This window comes from Notolepis coatsorum, assembly GCF_963971535.1.
Source record: "Notolepis coatsorum genome assembly, chromosome: 1".
NCBI classification, from domain to species: Eukaryota; Metazoa; Chordata; class Actinopteri; order Aulopiformes; family Paralepididae; genus Notolepis; species Notolepis coatsorum.
Window position 1 is genome coordinate 188841179 of NC_140165.1, and position 22631 is coordinate 188863809.

At 42.3% G+C, this 22631-nt stretch overlaps 1 protein-coding gene across 1 annotated transcript in view; it reads right to left on the minus strand.

Moving 5' to 3' along the window:
• The window catches only part of LOC311234588 (uncharacterized protein), a gene marked incomplete at its 3' end in the record, with an annotated part of 45031 nt that extends 24046 nt beyond the window's left edge, over positions 1-20985 (minus strand). The window contains exons 1-9 of the mRNA XM_084321835.1: positions 20844-20985; positions 19645-19675; positions 19087-19120; positions 18534-18600; positions 18294-18429; positions 16653-16837; positions 16217-16445; positions 12708-12742; positions 12104-12136 (exon numbers count right to left, since the gene is read on the minus strand). Coding sequence (XP_084177961.1) covers positions 12104-12136; positions 12708-12742; positions 16217-16445; positions 16653-16837; positions 18294-18429; positions 18534-18600; positions 19087-19120; positions 19645-19675; positions 20844-20853 — 760 coding nt within the window. The 5' untranslated portion in view covers positions 20854-20985. The remainder of the gene's footprint in view (positions 1-12103; positions 12137-12707; positions 12743-16216; positions 16446-16652; positions 16838-18293; positions 18430-18533; positions 18601-19086; positions 19121-19644; positions 19676-20843) is intronic.
• Between the last annotated feature and the right edge of the window lie 1646 nt (positions 20986-22631).

Consider the following 22631-nt stretch of genomic DNA (forward strand, 5'->3'; position numbering starts at 1 on the left):
CGATCGGGTGAAGCCCTTGATCCAGGTTACTAGAAAAGTCCGCCCGTAGGAATTTCATCGACGCACAGCCTCATAACACAGTCTCAAAGGAAGTGCAACATCGGCCGCAGACTTTTGCGATCTCAGACTCATTCCCTATGGTAACACAGGCTGCCTGGATGGATAACGAATGGAAATAGCGACTAAAAGAAATAACGATCAAATAACGTATATATACACATGGTTGGCATTCAACGATTGGCGGACAAACGCGTATAAAATCGTTGTTGGCAGGGAATGAGTTAACAGCGGCTACAGGCAGGGTTGGGTATAGAGTAACGGTTCCAACATGGTTGATAACACCAGAATGAGCAACAAAATCATGGTGTGTACTTCTACTGTAATAACTAATAACTATAGATATTGAATAAGTTACATTTAGAAAGTCTAGTTTTTGTAAATGTCAATGATGTTACGGTTTAACCTCTTCCACCCGACGGGACCGGTCCCAAAATGACATCACGCCATAAATCAATCTCTCCAGACACTTTGACAGAAGTATTGTTTTTTTTTTGTCAAACGTATTAAAGTATAAACATCATAACCATGTCACAACAGCAGTTATAATGTATATCATCATCAATAAGTTAGTTTACCAATAGGTTAAAGTGTTATTAGATAGATTTCATTTTAGTCTAGTTTATTTCACGAACGTCGCCATTTTGGGAAATTTGAACGTCGGGAATTGTATTTTTTTGCAGCCATTTTGTAGAGGACACCGATAGCTTTCGATGTGTTGGAATTTTGGAACACTTCCCAAAAGCCTCTATTGGGTTTCAAGTACATTACTTCTGTATGAATTCTTTTAACATCTTTTATTATTCGGGATAATGAACCACAAAACGTAACGTTATTGACATATATTGAAGCACAGTTAGTTTATCTTCCCTATTTTTAGCATGTAGTAACATTTTTATTTGAAAATAATTTCAAAATGGTGCCACCTTGATAAAAATTTAAAAAAGCTACTGTACATTACAGTAGATTTCATTATCCGTTCTTATGCACGCCTGGCGATACTAAATCCAAATTGAACTCTGGCATTTGAAAGATAATATATGTATATAGTAAGGCTGTCAAAGTTAACACGGTATCAACGTGTTATCGCCCGATTCTATTAACGCCACTAATTTTTTTAACTTACGATTAACTTTAAGATTTTTGATTTTTTTTTAACTAGACTTCACTCAAGGGTATTATTGATGTTTGTTTCTGAAGTGTGTGTGTGTGTGTGAGATATAGAGAGAGAGGGGGGTGAGAGATGAGGAAGGGGCAAGAGAGAAAGAGAGCTGGGAGAGTGCGTGTGTGAGAGAGAAAGAGGGGGGGGGGGTGCTTACTCAGCACTTGTGTGGGTGAATGTAACAAGTTTCTAACGTGTTCTTTCCCCTATTATTTTATGCACACTTTATTCATTGTTTTGAATTATTATTTTCTTAAGTTATTGTGTGCATCACTCTGTTTTGAATTTGCAATAAGAGAGTCTTTTTTGTGTTAAATGGCTGCATAAAACAAGCATTTGTTTGATAAGAGTATTAAAACTTAGAACTTGAAAAATATCTGTTCAAGGTAGGGGGGGGGGGTGCGATTAATCACGAGTTAACTATGGACAATCATGCGATTAAGATATTTTAATCAATTGACAGCACTAGTATACCGGTATATATAAATGTGCGAATTGGCTATAATAAGGTAATTTATAAGCCTGCTATAATATTTCAAATGGCATTGGTCCAGATGGGAGAATTCAGTACTGTATCTTAGGGCTGGGCGATATGGCAAAAAAAATTGCGATAACGATATCATATCACTCGATAATTATCAAAATTGTTATATTTTTTAACAACAGATTAGGGGTGGACTGTATGGTCTAAAATTTATATCACGGTATAATTTGAAGCATAGACGGTAACGGTATATATCACGGTATCATCGTTTTTGATAACTTTTTTTTATTTTATATAATTTATTTTTTATAAAATATATATATTATATAATTAGACTTGTACTTGTATTATCTGCGAGACATCGCCACCACGCAACAAGCTCCACTGTCTGTGTGTACTCTAGTAGCCTCCAGCTACGGCCAGGATTCTCCGGAGCTGCACCTGGACCTATACTCGAGTAGCCTCGAGCAGAGCTACGGCCAGGATTCTCCGGCGCTGCACCTGGACCCTATTGTATTGGTATAACGTTAGCAAGCCCTCAGCTCGAATACGCATCGAATCAGTGTTATAAGACATTGATATCAGGAGCTATCTGTAGCTACTGCATATATAACGTTAATACAACGCCTCAGTGAATTATTTAGTTCAATGGGACATTTCGTTTTGAACGGTGAACTAACTTGCGTTAACGTGAGCTAACAGGTAGCATACACGTCTCTAGTACTAGACTTTGTGGAGCGTTTGTTGATGTCAGGAGCTATCGGTAGCTGGCCGACTAGATACCGTTCGGTTAGACAATGCCCCATCATGTATTAAACTAAGTGAATAGTTGACTGGGTCATTTTGTAACGGTAGCTAAGCTAACGTTAGCTCAGGGAGACGCCGACAGCTCCCGTGTCGCGTCCCACTAGACTACTAGACCCGTGTTTACATGCGTGCGGTAGGGGCTGGCACGCCCACTGCGCGAAGCCTCCTAAATAACTTTTTCCAGTTCGCACATATCTATTATCTATGACTAATTCCATCTATTTTTAGGGGCAAATGCGAGTGAAATAGTCGCGCTGTGGTTACATGACGTCATTGCTATTTTAGAGCTGCACTACCGGTTACACGGTATAGTCAAAATCCATACCGTAGAGCAAATTCATACAGTTTATACCGTATACCGTTTATACCATCCACCCCTACAACAGATGTATGTTTATTTTGCAGCAATTCGTCGTTGCCGCCATCTTTAGTGTTACATCCCCTCACACTCCAGTTCTCAGGCTGCAGCTGGTTTAAAAGCTAAAGTAAACCGGCTTCTCTGCTGGCTGTGGCTCCAGGGGAGTTGAACAGTTCTGGCTCTGCTAGTTATCTTTTGGTGCTTTTTTGGTAGACAAAAAAACATCGCCGTGACTGGAGTCTAGCTCCACTAGCAAACATAGCCTACTGTGTACAGACTGTTTCAAACTGTATTTTAAATTAGAAAGCAAACAAAATAAATAGAGAAAAAGAATAAGAAATCTCAATTTGGTCAGTATTGTCATTTGGACAAGCAAAGCCATTACTTTAAGTTGCAAGAAAGACAAGTCTGTCCACTGTCTCTGGTTTTAAAACTGCCCTGTTACAGGTCACAATTTTTATTTGTATTCCCCCCCCCCCCCCCCCCCCCGATATCAATTATTAAAATATATCACGATAATCTCACCCAGCCCTACTGAATCTACAGAACCTTCCGTTTATAAATTTCCTTAAGATTCTTTGTACACATGATCTCAAGAAGGTACTGAACGAGATCAGTGGCAGTTTTTCATGTCTGGTCCAGGGTTTCCGTTAGAAAAAAATTGTTGCCGGCCTCAGTGTCCGGTAGATTTCAATCTACCGGTCAAATGAGAGAAATTCCGGTCAGAGTTTATTGAGCTTTAAAACAATCGATAGGCAGGCTATATAAAGAATGACATCCTCAAGGCATGTAGATTAATAATATTTTAACTTAAAACTAGGCTACTTTTGCGTATACAGTCATTATATTCCAAATAAAATAAGACCAGAGACTCCGTGCTGCTGCTGACTTTAAATCAAATGGGTGTCTGTGGGCAGTCGGCCCGACATTAATAAACAGCAGTCTGTTATAATCACATTTTTATGAGCTAACGAATTCCGTTATATTGGACATTTGTATTAATTATATCAAGCGAAGAACTGAGAAATTTGGCAGAGAGAGACAGCAACATTACCGTGGGTTTGCGTGATGACTCTCCACCTCCCAACGACTTATTTGCGAGTGTATGCCGCTGCAGAGCCGCAGATTCTGCTGTTTTCAGGCCCTATCTGGGGACCGCTCAGCAGCGCCCCCCACCCAACAGCTGAATTGTCAATGGCTGAATTGGAGTATTGCACTGTGCCGGCACAGCTGGTGGGTTCTGTGGCTCTGCAGCTGCATGCACTCGCAAACCCAGCACTAAGAGCTTTATATATCATTTATAGTATTGCTATTTGTCCATTCTCATTGTCACTTGAGTGCATAAACCGTGCCTTCATAATGGCTTAAAGAAAATAAAAATCCATCGGTTGGTTGTCATTTTATAGTGTCGTGAATATAAGGTATATCGCGCTTTTAGTCTAGGCTTTTCTGCAGGAGGCTGCAAAATAGGCTAAACGTTGGCGCCGTTATATCAAACGCCATTTCTGCTGTATATATACGAATGAAATAAAACAAACTGCGTAGCATCCGGACTATTACAGAGCATCTATGGATGAAATGGGGGCGGCGGGGAACGCCGATTACTATTATTGATTAGCAATACAGTGTGCTGACGAATCACGTTACGTTATAAAACAATGTCCAATCCAGCTGTAATTTGGGGTAATATTATCCTACCGTCAGGCCATGTGATCGCCGGCAGCATTTCCTCACCAGTCATCGGATTCTGGTAGATCGATATGCACATTGGCTAATCATAAATCCCATTATTCCACCCTGAAAAAAACGCCCGGAAGCTGATCCAAGATAGAGGATGTTCGGCTGGGATCAAGGATCTATGATCGGCCCACAGAACTGTACTTTGATACTGCAGTGGAGCGATGGCGCCCCTAAGCGGGTCTGGCCGGTACTACATGTTTCAAAAATTAAATATGTGAAAAGATGGGTAGTGGATCGGGTACCTAAGAAGAGTTATAAATATGGAATAAAACAATAACTAGTCACGTATATACTCGTGGCTCTGGTCCACAACGCTCTTTTTCGAAACACGTATATACTCGTTCTCGGACGCCATAGTGTTAAGCAACGATTAAACAAATGTAATGATTGGTTCGTTCATCGCATAGGCTATTTAATTTTAGCCTATTTTAATACAATTCAAATAATCAAATTGTGCTTAGAGGGAATTATTTTCACCGGACATTATGACCGGAGAGATTAAATATGTCGGACTTCAACAGATTTTGCCGGTCAAATACCGGTAATTACCGGCTAACTGAAACCCTGGTCTGGTCATTATTAGCATGGTGTTATTCACTGTCAAAGATGCAAAGAAAAATCATAATTCATATTCTCCTTTGTTTCATCACAATTTAAGCAAGCCTAGTAATAGACAATATTTCTGGGACTGGGAATACATTCACTGAGGTCCATAGATGTCCCTAGATACCAAGAATATGCAAATAGATGTTATCATTGTGAATGGTCTGAGCTCGAAAAGGGCAAATACCGCCGCCTATCGTCTCCCGGATGGTAATGCAGATCATTGGAATGGGTGGCCATGTGCATCAGAAAAAAAGTCCGGTCCAGGGTTTTCCCATCTCTGGCAGGCAGTATCGTGTTACCAGATTGACTGAGGACCCTCAGAGCAGTGTCGATTATGTGTTTTTGACTATAACGTTGGATTCATAGCGATCACAACGCATCTGTGTGTGTATGACATTAGCGCTGACCAGGTCATGAATAAAAAAAAAATTCTCTAGCGTGCATAAGTACACATACTATCGATAATCGAGCGTTTATTTGAAAACTATTAATAAATCAGCCGAAAAATGAACGTGTTTTGTGTATTCCAATAATGGAATATTATCGCGGAATTTCTCTGAAATTACTAGAACTCTCCGAAACTATACTCTTATTCAAAACTGCATACAACAGAAATGTACCAATGAAAAAACAATCCGTTTCGTACATGTTGACTGCAAGCAAGTCATTGATAATCGAGGGGTGTTTTAGACCCATAGCCATAATTTAAGATATAGTTTAAGCGTTCACAAATATCCCCGACCTCCCATTGACTAAAGCGCTGGCACGGAAGGGGTTATCTGGGCAAAGAGGCGTGGCACCCAATGTATTAACACTTTAATGGCCAATGACGTGTTAAGACGTCATTCCTCGCCATGCGTAATCTGCCAATGACGTTTTACAGCGTCTTTGAGATCAATATTTCAAATTTCTGTCATGGTATTCATATTTCACCCACGGATCCTTGACTGGTGCTGTAGGACTCCGCTCAACTCTCCAGCGCTTCAATACCGCCACCTGGTGGCCAATCGGCGAGTTGCCAAACCGGAAGTGGGGCGGAAGTGCTTGGTGTCCCCCCTATTCAGTCCGCCACTCGCTATCGCTCGCGGGACTCCATCTGGACACACTGGATAATCGATCCGTTGCCATAACTCGATAAACATTTGGACGTATATAGTATTATAAAACCTGGAAATGGATCGCATAGATCAACATCCCATAATAGCGATCTTTTTGCTCCAGTATCATCCCCCATCTCTACGAGGAAGCTGCGGTGAGTTTCAGCGTTTTTGATTATTATCCAGACAAACTGCTGTGATCAATATATCACCTAGGGATGCCCCGATCACGTTTTTTGCCACCGATACCGATCACCGATCGTCGTGAGCCATATTGGCCGATAGCAATAGTTTGATTAAAAAAATATATAATTTTTTTTTATTTTTATAAAATATATATATTATATAATTAGACTTGTACTTGTATTATCTGCGAGACATCGCCACCACGCAACAAGCTCCACTGTCTGCGTGTACTCTAGTAGCCTCAAGCTACGGCCAGGATTCTCCGGAGCTGCAGCTGGACCCTATACTCGAGTAGCCTGCAGCTACGGCCAGGATTCTCCGGAGCTGCAGCTGGACGCTATTGATCCCATTCAACAACATGCCCTCAGCTCGAATACGCATCGAATGAGTGTTATAAAACATTGATATCAGGAGCCATCTGTGGCTACTGCTGGCCGGATATATAACGTTAATACAACGCCTCAGTGAACTATTTAGTTCAGTGGGACATTTCGTTTTGAACAGTGAGCTGGCGTCAGCTAACGTGAGCTAGCGGAGGTATCATACACGTCTCTACTAGACTTGCTGGAGCGTTTGTTGATGTCAGGAGCTATCGGTAGCTGGCCGGCTAGATACCGTTCGGTTAGACCAGTGCTTCTCAAAACTTTCTGTCAGGCCCCCCTTTGGCGGACCAAAATATTTTGGGCCCTCCCCCCCCCTCGCCACAACAAAATAGTCATGAAATGGGCCATGTTTAAATTTATTGAAATAACACCAATATCGTGACCTTTCAAATTGACAACACCTTCCCTCGCGAGAGCCACCTTGCCTTGCTGTGAAACAGCACTGCAGAATGGTCAGCTCCCATCTCCTCACACAGCGCAGAGAACAGGCACGCTTTCAGGGGTCGAGTTGATGAAATTTACCACGTTTATAACTTCTGTCAAAACCTCATTCAGCTCAGGGCTAAGCTGTCTTGACGCTGGCACCTCTGTGAATTTACAGTGAGTCCATTGCGCGTTTGGCGAGACCCCCTTGATGAGCCTGCGCACCGTCAGAGCAAAAGCCCACACAGTTCTCCCATTTCAGTCCATGTTCTGTCAGGTAACTGTCAATAATTTTGAAGAGCTCATCAGCCGTCGCTCTGTTTTTGACATATTTGCAAAACAGCAGATCTTCACTCAGTGACTGGGAATTTACAAAGCGAACATTGCAAACAGTCTTTATTGCTGTCAGTCTTTGACAAGGCAACACGAATGTCATCCTCAGGGCTCAACTTGGCCACACCTTAACTGCTGCATCATGAGATACTTGGTACTCAGCACCACACTCTGAAACTAGCTCTACAGGTGGTATCAGATGAGATTTCAATGAGTTCTTCCAAGAGTTTGGATAGAGATGTGTCAGGAAGCTTTGTCTCAATGTTGTCTGTAAAGTTTTTTTTATCCAGAGTAACTTGGTAATCCTTTTCTGTGTTTTATTAAATAATGATTTTCAGATTTTGAGAAATGGTCAAACTTATCCAAATATGTATTTTCATGGAGAACAGTGCAGCTGCAACAGATAGCACTTTAGTGATAATTTTCTGTAATGCATTTTTTTTTTTTTAAATAAATCTCAATGCCCCCCGTCATGCCTCTGCACCCCACACGTTGAGAAACACTGGGTTAGACAATGCCTCATGTATTGGACTGGAAGTGAATGGTTGACTGGGTCATTTTGTAACTGTAGCTAACATTAGCTCAGGGAGACGCCGTCCTCCCGTCCCACTAGACTAGACCCGTGTTTACATGCGTGCGGGAGGGGCTGGATGGAGGAGCAGACGCCGCACCACTGTGTGGGAGTGTGTGCAGCTCCCGGTGTCTGAGACAGAACTCAGCGAGTGAGATCGGTTTTGACGATCGGCGAAAATAAAGCATTATCACCGATCGCATATTTATACTGATTATCGGCCGATAACGACCGGTGGCCGATCGATCGGGGCATCCCTAATATCACGCATACTACATGATTCATTTAACGTCGGTCATTGCATTATAAACGACCCCCCCCCCCCCGGTCACCAGCAGATGATGAGTCATGACGTTTAGGACCTTGTACAATTGAAATTTTTAATCTGGCGTCAATCGCTATCAAACTGCATTTGATGATCCAATATATGCATAAATGGCTATAACTCACGTTCTATGAAATACTGCAGAAAACGATAAAAACATATTTTTTTTGATCCACTTTTTCTCCCATTTTCTATATTTTCTCCCATCCCAATTTCGTATCATCCAATTCAACCCTCCTCTGTCACGAACGCCGTTTCTTGCCTCCCACAAGCCAGCTGCAATGTGGACTAAGTCATACATAGCACAAGTCCCCTCCGGTACTTGAGGTAACAGCAGTCACATCTTTTCACCTGCGCAGCTCGATCTCAGTGTCGAGGAGTAACGCGTGGGAGGCTCACGCTGCCCCCGACACTTCATGATTCTACTGCGCAGGCGCACCAACCGACCTGTAGGAGTCGCTGTACACAAAGCCCGATCCCCACCCATCAGTTTCCCACCCCCTAATACGGCCAATGTGTATTAGTATGAACAACCAGCTAAACTGAAAGCAATGTGGAGTGCTGGGCTTGAACAGGCAAGCCCAGAGTCAGTCATTCGTGGCGAGCGCCTTGCCCACTACGCCCACGATAAAAACATATTTATACTCTAGACCGTATTTTTGTATGAATGTGTGAATGAAAAAGTTAAACGTTCCTACACCCTGAACGATAGCTAATCGATGTTAAATGGGCCATAATAATGTCAATTTAGCAATACAATTTAAAAAGTTATAGCCCTGCAAAGTAGGTGAACATCTCCATAGACAAATAGAGCTGGCAGACTGGCTACAAGGATGGATATAAGCGTGGCAGAGAAAGGGTTAAGCCAAACACGCTAGCATGTCTTCACACCAGTTTTCCTACAGTCCAACTGTCAAACTGACAGTAAAGCGACAATATTTATCTTTACTAGGGCTGACCTTCGAAGCTTTTTTTGGCAATCGAAGCTTCGGGGCTGAGCTTCGATTTTCATTCGAAGCTTCGATTTTTTTTTTTTTATCTTATGTTGTGGGACTTGTACATCACTTTCATAAACTTTGTTGTTTTTAAATGTGCTCTATAAATAAAGTGGGTTGGATTAATTAATTAAGTAGCCCCTTTCGTGACTGAGCCAACAAGGTTTCACTCGGCTGTGTGATTTAATTCAAGGTGGATCGCTGTTATCGTTTGAACAACTTCAGATTTCATGGGAACTACCAATCCCCCAAATCAAGAATGTTTAAGATGAATTAAGTAAGATTTTGATTATTTGAAATATGGCCTGTGTAGACTAAACTATGCACAGAATTATGTCAGTCTACAAGGTCCGGATTCTACATGGTCCGGCAATGTAGACTCCACTACAGACCAATCAGTGAATGTTCATGCATTTTTAAGAAGGGCAACTTCCACACAAAAACAAAGAACTCACCAAAACATCTCAGTAGCACCTTATCTAAATTTTATTTCCTATTTTGTTTATTCGTCACAGTATCTTTCTTTCTTATGTGTGGAATTCTACAAGGCATGTAGGTGTATATGTATTTGAGGATGATATACTTCAAACTAGGGCTGGGCGATATAACGATAAATATCGCGATATATTTTAATAATCGATATCGAATATCAAAAAAAATCGTTTTTTTTTTTTTTTTTTTTTGCAACAGGGCAGTTTTAAAACCAGAGACAGTGGACAGACTTGTCTTTCTTGCCTGCAACTTAAAGTAATGGCTTTGCTTGTCCAAATGACAATACTGACCAAATTCAGATTTCTTTTTCTCTTGTCCATTTATTTTGTTTGCTTTCTAATTTAAAATACATTTTGAAACCATCTGTACACAGTAGGCTATGTGTGCTAGCAGAACTAGACTCCAGTCACGAGTCACAGTGCACATGTGCGGTGGTTTGTCCACCAAAAAAGCGGCAAAAGATCGAAAATAAACTAGCAGAGCCAGAACTGTTCAACTCCTCTGGAGCCACAGCCAGCAGAGAAGCCGGTTTACTTTAGCTTTTAAACCAGCTGCAGCCTGAGAACTGGAGTGTGAGGGGATGTAACACTAAAGATGGCGGCAATGACAAAGAATTGCTGCAAAATAAACATACATCTGTTGTTTAAAAAAAAAAAAAAAAAAAAAAAAAAATTTAATTTTTTTTTATACTTATAACAATTCGATAATTATCGATATCGAGAAATAAAATAAAATTATCATATCGTTATCGCGATATGATTTTTTTCCATATCGCCCAGCCCTACTTCAAACGGGCAATAGTGATGATATAATTTGGGCAGTGCTGAGCTGGGTTACTTTCCTCCAGTGTATTTGTCCCCCGGCCCCACCCAATGGCCCCATGCGCACTCACACACATTTAGTCATTTAGCTGACGCTTTTATCCAAAGCGACTTACAAGTTCTGTACGACAAGACAGCAAGAAGGGTACAACTCTATCAGCTGAGTAACAATGTTTATCAAAGTGATGCGTGTTGGGGAGCTCCAGTAGCTCACCACGTACCGCGAGTGCTATTTCAGCGCCGTGGACAACCGCGCTCGCGCGGTTCTGGGGCTGAGCGCGTTCGAATCCCGGACGGCAGCCGTGCCTTTCCCAGTGTGTCTTTCCCCCCCCATCTGAACCCTTTCAGCCTGCTTCTGTCGGTCGAACTTGACCAAGTATGAATGCGAAGAAAAAGCGATAAACGCTAAAAGAACCAGGTGACTGGTCAAAGTTTATATAAAAAAAAAGATAAAAAAAAAAAAAAAAGTGTTGCGTGTTACAGTGTAGGTTAGTTTATTAGGAAAAGTGCATGACAGTAAGGTTAGTCACGGTTAGATTTTTTTTTTTTTTTTTTAATCATTTCAGATAATGGTTGAAGAAGTGAGTCTTTAGTCGACGGCGAAAGATTGGACGGGATTCGGCTGTCCTAACTGGGATGGGTAGTTCTCTCACACACACATCGAAGTATAAAAAAAAAAAAAAAGAAAATCTGTTATGACAGTTTGAGTTATTATTTCCTACCAGCACACTCTTATCTTAGTATTAAAACATAAAAGAGGCGCTTAACCCTCTGAAAAGTGGGCCATATGGGATCTGGGCAGACATCAGTCTTTCAGAAGCTGCATCTCGAGTGAAGATACTGCTATCATTAGTCAGGGCTGTATGGTAACTTTTTGCACATAGCACTGGTGCTAGAGGTTGATAGTTCAAAACAGCAGTCAAAGTGTATATTTTCAGCACTACGTTTGTTTACCAATGATTTTATGTGTTATTAGTGAAATAGGAGTTTATAGAAATCTCAGCGCATCGAGTCGGAAAAAGGCGCATATTGACGACGCAACCCAACTTGAGTAGTCTTTTGAGAAGAGAACGAGGGCTTTTGAATAAAAAAAAGTACACTTCCCAGCTCTTTTCTCTCCTTATTTTCAGAGTCATCTCTCACGGGTGGAACAAACTTGAACGTTATTGCCATAAAATAGAACGCAGTTAGTGCCTCTACCCTTCTGTGAACGTGGGTGAAATGCCTTAATCTCATAATGAGGTAAATACTGATGTTTCTTACCGGGTTCATCTCTTTGGTCGTAGTCTCGAGGCCCTGGAAAACAGAAAAGGAGAGGATGGATGACAACCCATGAGCAAGGCATCTTAATAGCCAGTCTTCTACACACAAATGCAAACTAATCAACTTCAGTCCTACAAAATGCATGATGCTACTTAAAAAAAAAAAAAACATTTCAATAAAGTCAAATGTTTACAGCTTTATGCAGCAGGTTGTTTAGTTTCTGAGACGGTTGCATCATAAACCAACACCTTGCAACAAGAGCAGAACTGAGATTGTTTTGTTCAGTTTTAGACAAAGAAAACCACCAAATGTCTCCCGTTCTAGAAGCCTGTTCTCCTTCGCATGGCCACACTGCCTCTCCTCCTGCTTTTACATTCAAACCCCGTCTCCATGCAAACAAAAACACCAATATTTTAACAGCTCAGGCTTCCATCGCCACCATATCTGAAGAGACATCCCACTAAACAACAATACTGCTGGAGTCCCCTTGGGATCTGGACATGAAATGGTGGCTTTCACTTTCCTTTTCTCTTTCCCTTTTTTTAAATCATGTTCTCTCCTCCTCCCCCACCAAGACACAGGTCTTTTGATGCTTGTCACTTACCACCGAAATTTTTGTAGCCACCACGGTCACCACCTCTGCAGAGGAAAAATTGGAGATATGATGGCTTTTCCTTTGTCCTCAACTGAGAGCCCATAGCCCTCCTACTTCCCCATCTGTGTGTGACTATGGCAGAGATCTCTCAGATGAGGGCATGGTTGTTAGTCTTGGAAATTACAGATCAAAGGGGCGGCAGACTATCGAGGGGCAGAGCAGGAGAGACTAGACGCCCTGATGCAGTAAATGTATCCAGAATGCCTCGCAGTCCGACGGAGACAGAGCACATGTCTGGATGCTTTTTACATGCACTCGTAGACCCTCCGATTGTACTAAACGTACACTTAACAAATAACAATGAGCTACCATTAACTGATTTCTAACTAAAAATAAATCTGTATTGTCCAGCTAACAGTGTTAATGGCGTTTGCTAACTGCAGTAAAATGGGTATATTGCACTAGAATTCTAGTAGTTAGGTAGATAGCTTGGCTTTCATCATATACTAGTCCTGACCGGTTGATGATATAACAGTTTGAGACCTGTAAGAGGCATAGTAATTTTCAGATGGGCCATTAAGTTAGCAACTAGTTAACAGTAGCCCATTGTTATTGTGTCTTAGGTCTAGCACAATCACAGAGGGTCTATGAGCGTAGTACACATTTAAAAGCATCCCGATGTGGCTCATTCTTTGTTGGACTGCAAGGCATTCTGGGCATGTTCACCACACTAGGGCATCTAGTCTCTCCCAAGGCAGAGCGCCCAGCGAGTAGTCAGGCCCAGGTAATGAAGGCGCTCAGTTACCACGTGATGTCACCCAATCATCATTACCATGGCTACTAAATTGTGAGAATATCTGCACACTGAATTTCGAGCTCCCCATTACTTAACGGCACAACGTTTTGACTAACGAGGTAGGGGTGGGTGATATACTTGGTGCCATAGCCGTTAGCATACTCACCGAGTCCCACGATTGGAGTTCTGGCCTGGTTCTGAGTGAACTGGGAAGCTTCAGACAGGCAGCAAATGGAGTCATGAGACAAAAGGGTTGTTAATGTACACCATCACCCGCAGGTCAACGTTGTAACCACCCACAAAAGCAGGTCTGGCGCATTTCCTATAACCGATTCATGTTGCCACACGTCATGCGTTAACACAGAGTTGTAGGAAATAGACAAGGCTAGCTGTTTTGTGTTGACTGTTAAATAGTTTGCCAGGCTGTCATGGTGCAGGTTGACATTTTTATCTTGTGACGCCATTTGCTGCCCGTCTGAAGCTTGAACCAGTCCAGAACTCTGTATAAGCAAATGGCATTGCATCAAATCACTAGCAAGTATTTCATACCACTCTACACCCAAAAATATCCTTCAAGTATTAGTAACTTGAATCCAGTGTGCAGATATCTTTTTTTTGTTTTGTTCTCAAGTTCTTTTTTTCCAGCACGTGGCCTAGAAGCAGGTTGGATCTGCACACAACCCTGTACATTATCTGTAAAGTTGACCAGATTGGGTAGAAAAGGCCGGGTAGCCAGCTCAGGGGTTGTGTGATACAGCACGGCTTGTGGCACAGAGTGCCGCTTTAACAAGCTTCCTTTAACTGAGGTCCAAGTTTTATTTCATTCACTTTGACACCTGTGGTATAGAACGTAGATCCATGTTAACACAACACACAAGTTTCTCCACGTCAAAGAAAACACAACACTGGAATTATACCTGTTGGGATGTGAGGCAACTCAAGGTGTGATTCCATTTCTAAAAGAAGTGCATCTGGATTATTTCCCAGGAGTTAAACCAATTGTTAAAAACATAACTGTTATGTGGTTCTCAGAGGAAACACACCAAGCTTAAGATGCCCATCAGCTCAAATCTGTTAATATATCGGATGCAATGTAACTTTCTCTGGTTGAAGTTAAAGGTGCTATAGTGCAATTTTTATGTAGAGTAATCTTATCCACAGAGCTTTTAGAAAGGTGCAGAATAAAAGTATTGCTTTTCCACCCAAAACAGATATTGATCAATCATTAAAAGAATATTGGCCTGAAATGAATGTGTACATGTTGCATGCATGCATCGCCTCCTTACTTCCCATTTCCCCACATGGAATGCACCCGATTGGATAAGTGGCATACTGGTGCTCTAGTGCGACATCTAGTGGCTGAATGTTATCTATAGCACATTTAGCAACAGTGTCTAGCTACACATAAAAATAAAAATAAATCGAAATAAGCGAGGACAAGTTAGAGAATTTGTTTTCAACTGTTCAGAAACAGCCAGTGTTAATCCATTACCATCCATGAGTCCTACCTACAGATTAATATGTCTGAACTAGATGCGAGTGAGAATTACATTACACAGGCCTACATGTCCTCAAATCTCAAATACAATTCTGCATAAGGCTCGTGTTTCAGTCTATAGTGAGGCTGCTATCTCGTCTTCCAAAGGGTGCAACAAATAATAAAATTATTCCTCCAACATCCACATTCTAAACATAAATCTCCAATTATCTCCCTCTGGTACTTTGTGACATTGTGAGGAAAACGTTTCCAACACAAAATAAATAAAACAAAAGCTAACACAAATTCAAACCTATGGGGTACTGCCATCAGCAAGCTAGCTTGTGGCACCTTTATGTTTCAATAACAAATGCAAACAAGGACTGGAACCCCCGCCCCCAAATATAAATAAAAAAGGAGTACAATTCTAAATGTCAAAGACTTTCCTTTAACCTGACCTAGCTAGCATGGATGTGAGCAGCAAGGCTAACCAGTCCCTTTAACCTGACCTAGTTCGCTAGGGTGAGTACAACAGGCTAACTAGTACCTTTAACCAGACTTGGCTAGCTTGGTTGAGAGAAGCAAGCCAACTAGTCCCTTTAACCTGACCTAGCTAACTTGGGTGAGCAGCGGGCTAACTAGTCCCTTTAACCTGACCTAGTTCGCTAGGGTGAGTACAACAGGCTAACTAGTACCTTTAACCAGACTTGGCTAGCTTGGGTGAAAGAAGCGAACCAACTAGTCCCTTTAACCTGACCTAGCTAACTTGGGTGAGAGCAGCGGGCTAACTAGTTCCTTTAACCTGACCTAGCTAACTTGGGTGAGAGCAGCGGGCTAACTAGTCCCTTTAACCTGACCTAGCTAACTTGGGTGAGAGCAGTGGGCTAACTAGTCCCAACTGAGGGACGAGGTCTAACATGGAATGACCCGACATCATTGAGGCTCATCTGGTCTAACAAACCTTTACCACCAGCTGACTGGGAGCAAAACCCCTGCATGCAAATACATCTGGTTAAGAGTTAAACTCCACCTATAATGTGTCTTATCAGCATCATATCCAAATGAGTCCGTTGGAATATACCAACTGAAGATATGGGGGGGGGGGGGGGGTGTATTAACATCAGTGTCAATGAATGTGTGACCTCTAGTTGGTGGGTCTTAAGTCAGTCTATGCTGGCTATATCTAGGTGTGCTGCATCTACAGTGTAAGAGGTACCTTGGGGGCAGTGGCGCTCTGTGACTTACCCCATACCACCAGGTGGTCCTCCTCCTCCGCGTCCACCCCGGTCGAAGCCGCCGCCACCACCACCGCCGCGCTCGTAGCCACCGCCGCCACCACCGCCGCGCTCGTAGCCACCGCTGCTGCCACCGCGGTCATAACCTGCCCCTCCTCCCCGCCCCCGGCCTCTGTATCCGCTGCCCTCTGAGCCGTCTTCGTCTCGGCCATAGCGCACGCCTTGGCCGCCGCTCTCACCTGGGTGCAGAGCACAGGGGGAGGAACATTACCAGGAATGTAAATCATTAAAAACACCATCATTGGCATTTGTTGGACAGACTCAGAAACACATCCAAACAGCTGAAAGGACAGGCTCAGAAAGACATCACAGAATGGAGGAGTTCTCTTGTTTCTACCCCATAATGCAAAGTGCATTCAGACCTTCGGCTCGTCTTTCATAGCCACCTGCTGCTGCTCCTGCTCCTCCTGCTGCTGCTGCTCCTCCTCCTCCTCCTCCTCCTCCTCCTCCTCCTGCTGCTGCTGCTGCTGCTCCTCCTTGAGATTGTCCATAAGATCCCTGCTGGCCATAGCTCTGCTGGCCGTAGGAGCCGGTCCCCTGCTGGCCGTAGGTTGAAGCCTTGTCACCATACCTTGAAGATAATTTAAAACTATTATAAGTACAATAAGTGCAGAACCCTGAAGCGTGGAGGCAAGATTGTGTTACTTGTTTGAGTAACTCCCCTCTGGCAGGAGGCTACGATCCATCAGGGCCAAAACCTCATGCCACAAGAATAGTTTCTTCCCATCTGCAGTGAGCTCCATCAACAAGCCTCACTGACAAACCCCCCCCCCCCCCCCCCGGGACTATATACTTGCCCACTGTATCGTTAGCTCATTCTAATTAGTGTATATAATTGACCACATCTGCCGAGTTGTACAGCCCTGGCCTATTCCCATTTTATTTTTTACTTAAAATTTTACTATATTCTATTGTGCTATATTTTATTTAAGTTATATATCCCATATCATTTTATTTACATTGTTACAGCCCTGGCCCATATTTTATATTATTCTATTGTGCTTAACTTGGCTCATATTTCATTTTACTGCACCTCTTTATTGTATTATCCATCTGCACTAGCCCTATTTTCTGAAAATCAGCCCAAAAATACATCCCTAAGTAAATGGAAGATTGCTCCACTTCTACAAGGTCCATTTGGTCTTGGTATCTAGGGACATCTATGGATATCAGGGAATGTATTCCCAATGTCAGAAATATTGTGTCCGTTACTAGGCTTGAGTAAATTGTGATGAAACGAGAATATAAATTATGATTTTTCTTTGCATCTTTGACAGTGAACACCACCATGCTAAAAATGACCAGACATGAAAAACTTCTTGAGATCATGTGTACAAAAAAATCTAAGGAAATTAATAAAGGGAAGATGAACAGAAGGTTTTGTAGATACAGTACTGAATTCTGCCATCCGGACACATGCAATTTGAAATATTATAGAATATCAGGCCTATAAATGACCTTATTATATCCAACTTGCACATATATGGATCGGGCTAAATCTACTCTTTGCAATGCCAGAGTTCAATTTGGATTTAGTATCACCAGGCGCGCAGGAAGAACCGAGAATTAAATCTACTGCATGTACAGTTCCATTCTTATAATGGATATGGCTCAGACATTTGGGATCGGATTGCAACGAGTTTGTTCACAGAAGGTAGACACTAACTGCGCTCCAATCTATGCCAATAACGTTCAGTTAGTATTTGTTGCCTGTCGATTGCCGTTTCAGGCGACAATCTACTCAGCGGCTCTCAAGTTACATGCCGATATGAGAGTTGTGCGCAGAAGTACACGGCAGACTTCCCCCCCTGAATACCACCCACAAGTCACGACGCTCTACCTCAGTCAATCATTTGGCGATCTGAAATTATAGGACAGGGTTGTAACCAATGAGTAGTATAAAGTATAGTATTTTAGTTTGCAAAAAAAGTATGCAGTCCTCAAGTTAAAGTACAAAAATTGCCACGTTTGGGGGTGCCTGTTATGAGGTTAAGTTGAACAGGACAGTACTATGCCAGAGGCCTTACCCTGACGTGTCCTGGGCGGCTGGCTGTCCGTAGCCTTCATAGCTTGGCTGCTGAGGCGGCGGCTGCTGAGGCGGCGGCTGCTGAGGCGGCGGCTGCTGACCGTAGCCTCCCTGTGTCTGTTGGCCGTAACCACCCTCTGACAAAGACACCGGACAGGTAGAAAACAATCACCACAATGACTTTTATACCTCAATATAGATATAAATATGGGCATATGCATCTACATATGTTTCTTCATACCAGTCTGTCCGTAGCTGCTACCATAGCTCTGTCCATAAGAAGCCCCACCGTTTCCTTGACCGTAACTCTGGAAACCATAGGAAAGATTGGAAGGCTGTTTAACATTATGTTACCATAGAAACCACAGGAGGTTGTAGGAAATAGTTGCTGAAAACGTGTGAGAAGACTGAACTATTTAGTACTGAATTGTGGAGCCATTCGTCTTCAGGATTTTTGGGGCTAGATGACACACTTGAGCCATCCTTAGTATAACCTCTCCCCAACACTACATAAAAACTAGGGCACATTAGCATGGTTCCCCCAGAGTTGAGGGTAGCTCAAAAGTTATACAGATCTTTGAAGTCGGACCAGGACATCCATATTTATAATAGTTATCCATGTTATCAATCACTACATTTTGGCTGGGTGGTTAACACATTTTTCTGGTGTGACAAATTCACAACATGTTTATTTCCACCCAGACTTTACCAAAATATCCTAAATTGGTGAAGATGTGTTTCAGTTTCTCTAACTCTTAAAAAAAAACTGCTAGATGGAGAGAAGAGGAGCTTACCTGCCCACCCTGCTGACTGCCATACGAGCCATAGCTGAGAAAACAACAACATGGTCAGATTCAGCACAAAACGTCTTGTTCTATGACTTCATAGGCTGACACGAAAATCCAAATGGGGATTAATCAAGTGTAATACATCCAGATTATGAATCAAATACATTCTCTTGAACCCACAATAGAACAACCCTAATCGTCAGGGTTACATGCTTGTATATCCCCATTGTCTATATGGCTAATGCATGTACTAGTTTTATTTTTTGAGTGTGTAATCATGGTGTCTGCCGGTTTAAACAAGCCAAACATAGGACTTTTGAATACCAATTTCGTATGCCACTACCAATACCAAAAATATAGCAACACTGAACTGGCAATTGAGGGCCAATTTAAAATCTTGCCAGTTACCATACATGCTCCCGGTAGCGCCCCCCCCCCCGCCACCCCAAAAGAAAAAAACTACTTGGATACAAACTTTATGTTAAATAAAGGCCTTAAATTGAGAATTATTAATGTAATACTTTTGAATCCCCCGCAGATACCATGGTAATGTATTAGTGCTACCTTTGTGCTGCGCCCTGGCCGTAGCCCGAATCTGTGGGAAGGAAATCAGACATGAATGAATGCAAGCTGTTGAGATGAAACCACTGACCTACATACATAAACCACGATCAGAAACATTAACTATAACTAAACATTATGAAGTGCGTCTGATCTCACCCTTTCTGGTTTAGATTCAAATGTGTTGTCATCACACAGCAACAAAAATTGGCATCCAACCAAAGTGCAAATGTAACAGTAAAGTGCAGTAGTAATCTAAAATGTACAGGTGATTAAACTGGACATCAAAAATAGATATTATATAATCACATGTATCAGTATGTGTAGAGACTCAGAGTTCTAGTATATTGCGGTATGTACAGTGACACAGGTATAACGTAACTAGTAAGAGTATGTAAGGGATATGTACAGATATATATAGTATCATCTACAGATATGCAAAAGGGTTATATGCAAGTATGTACAGACAGAGTTGGATAAATATGTATACGGTAAGAATAAACATACAGCCTTATCGTAAGTTACATTTCCAGCCGAGATAAGCCCTGGGGTGAGTTAATAAAGTAGGTTGTGTGGCTGGGGTCACGTTAAGACGGCAGGCAGACCGAGCACCACGCTGCTCAACAAAAATGGCGGTCTATTGAGGACCGGCCTGTTCCTTGGAGCAGGCGTTCAGGTCCATTCAACCCCCCACACAGAGGACTAAGCCAACTGCATAAACAAGGTGAAAGAAATTAAAAATAATAATTTACAGCCGTCGTTATATAACGTTATTAAGAGGCCACACGCAGTCTTCCGGCAGCCCTTATCTTTATCCCTTACTAGTAGGTAAAACAATAACCTGGATAGCTACAAAACAAAGACCATGTAACGTTAGCTTTAGCTAGTATAAAGCTCGTACGCGGCTAACGCAGGCTGTTGAGCGTAGGCAGTTACACAACCGAACACTAATAACGTTGAACCAACGAGTTTAGACGATTGCTGGAATAGAATGTGCACCGGCAAATACGAGTAATTGTATTATATATAAATCAAGCTAGCGGTTAGCTAACACAGGAAATAGCCATTGTCCTGACCTCGAGGCTACTAGCTAGGTTAGCTACAGTTAGCTAGCATCTCCCTTTATCGCATCTTTCAGCTGTGAACAGATAAACCTCAGTCAAATTGGATATAAACTACTGATATATGACAGTTATTCTCACCAGAGGCCATTCTCCTTCCCGGCAGATGCTATTAAAACCCTATGAATGTGTTTGCCAGTAGTTAGCTTAGCTTAGCTGAATAAAAACCGGGTTATCCTCGCTGCGAACGGAGCAACACTGCGGCACTGAGCTTCTTTCTTCTTCTCCTGTTTCCGGTAAAGCAGCTTTTTCGCTCCGCCCACTCGACGTCCGGGGAACGCGCCAGCCTTAAAGGAGGTGTAGTCTGACGTCACTTTGGACCGCCCGCGAGGTCCACCCATATAGGGATTTAAGCATTGGGAAAATGGATTATCGGCTATTGTAACAACAATTCTGCCTCATGAAAAGCTTTCCATTTTTGCACAAAATGAGTTCCCTTCTATCACTAACTGTAGAGGAGCCAACACTATATATTTAGGTTATTGTATTATATGAATGTTTATATGTTTATTTTTATAACCTTACATTGAAACGGCATTAGGAATATTGATTGGATTTAGATAAAGTCATTGAACCGTCTTATTTGTCATAATAGAACATTCTAGAACATTTGTGATGTCACAGTATGATGTCATAATCAAACATAGAGAACATTTGTGATGTCACAGTATGATGTCATAATCAAACATTCTAGAACATTTGTGATGTCACCGTATGATGTCATAACCAAACATTCTAGAACATTTGTGTATCTATATTCAACAATTCTCTCAGAAGAGCATCTTGAAACAGTGCTGAGCAGTACTGAACAGATAGACTAAACAACATAGATTGAAGCCTGCATTTCTAGACCCGGGTCACGGTGCCTTGCCTACCGTTTTGCTGTGGAAAGAGCCGGCAAGTTGATTTACGGCTTTCAGGTGTGGAGGAATTTTGTCATGTGTCGGGTTGGCTGTGATTTTGGAGACTGGGAAAATACAGTTTTCATTTTTTTTATCCAATTTTTCTCCCATTTTCTATTTTTCTCCCATCCCAATTTCGTATCATCCAATTCAACCCTCCCCTGTCTCGAACGCTGTTTCTTGCCTCCCACAAGCCGGCTGCAATGTGGACTAGGTTATACATAGCACAAGTCCCCTCCGATACTCGAGGTAACAGCAGTCGCATCTTTTCACCTGCGCGGCGCGATCTTTCAGCGTCAGGGGTCTGCGCTTTGGAGGGGCGCCGCCCCCATCGCTTCCTGATTCTACTGCGCAGGCGCACCAACCGACCTGTGGGAGTCGCTGTCCATAACGCCCGATCCCCACCCATCAGTTTCCCACCCCCTAATAGTGCCAATGTGTATTAGTACGGACGACCAGCTAAACTGAAAACAATGTGGAGCGCTGGGCTCGAACAGGCGAACCCAGCGTCTCCAGTATTCGTGGTGAGCGCCTTGCCCACTGCACCACGTAGCCACCCGGAAAATACAGTTTTCTTACCTTGTAGTAGTGACGTGAATATTTAGGAAAATAGTTTTAGGATCACTTCTGTAAAGAAAGACTTCGCTGTGGAAGAGAAATAAACCATTTGGATATCTTTGTTTTACACTGGAGCGGCTGTGGACATTATTTTTCTTTATCAATGAACGTACTACTCACGAGTAAGCAACTTTAACCAGTAGAGTGGAACGTCGGCCCTCATACTAACATTATTATTTAAGCATTTTTGTTTGAAATACAATTCAAAGATTTTTTTTTTACGATTAATTGCGAATATTTTCATGTTGAACTATAGATTGTGGATGAATCCGCACAGAAAGGTACACCATGCAAATGTTCATGTTTTATTTGTTTTAAACGAGACAATTTAGAAATGGGCAATGGGGGG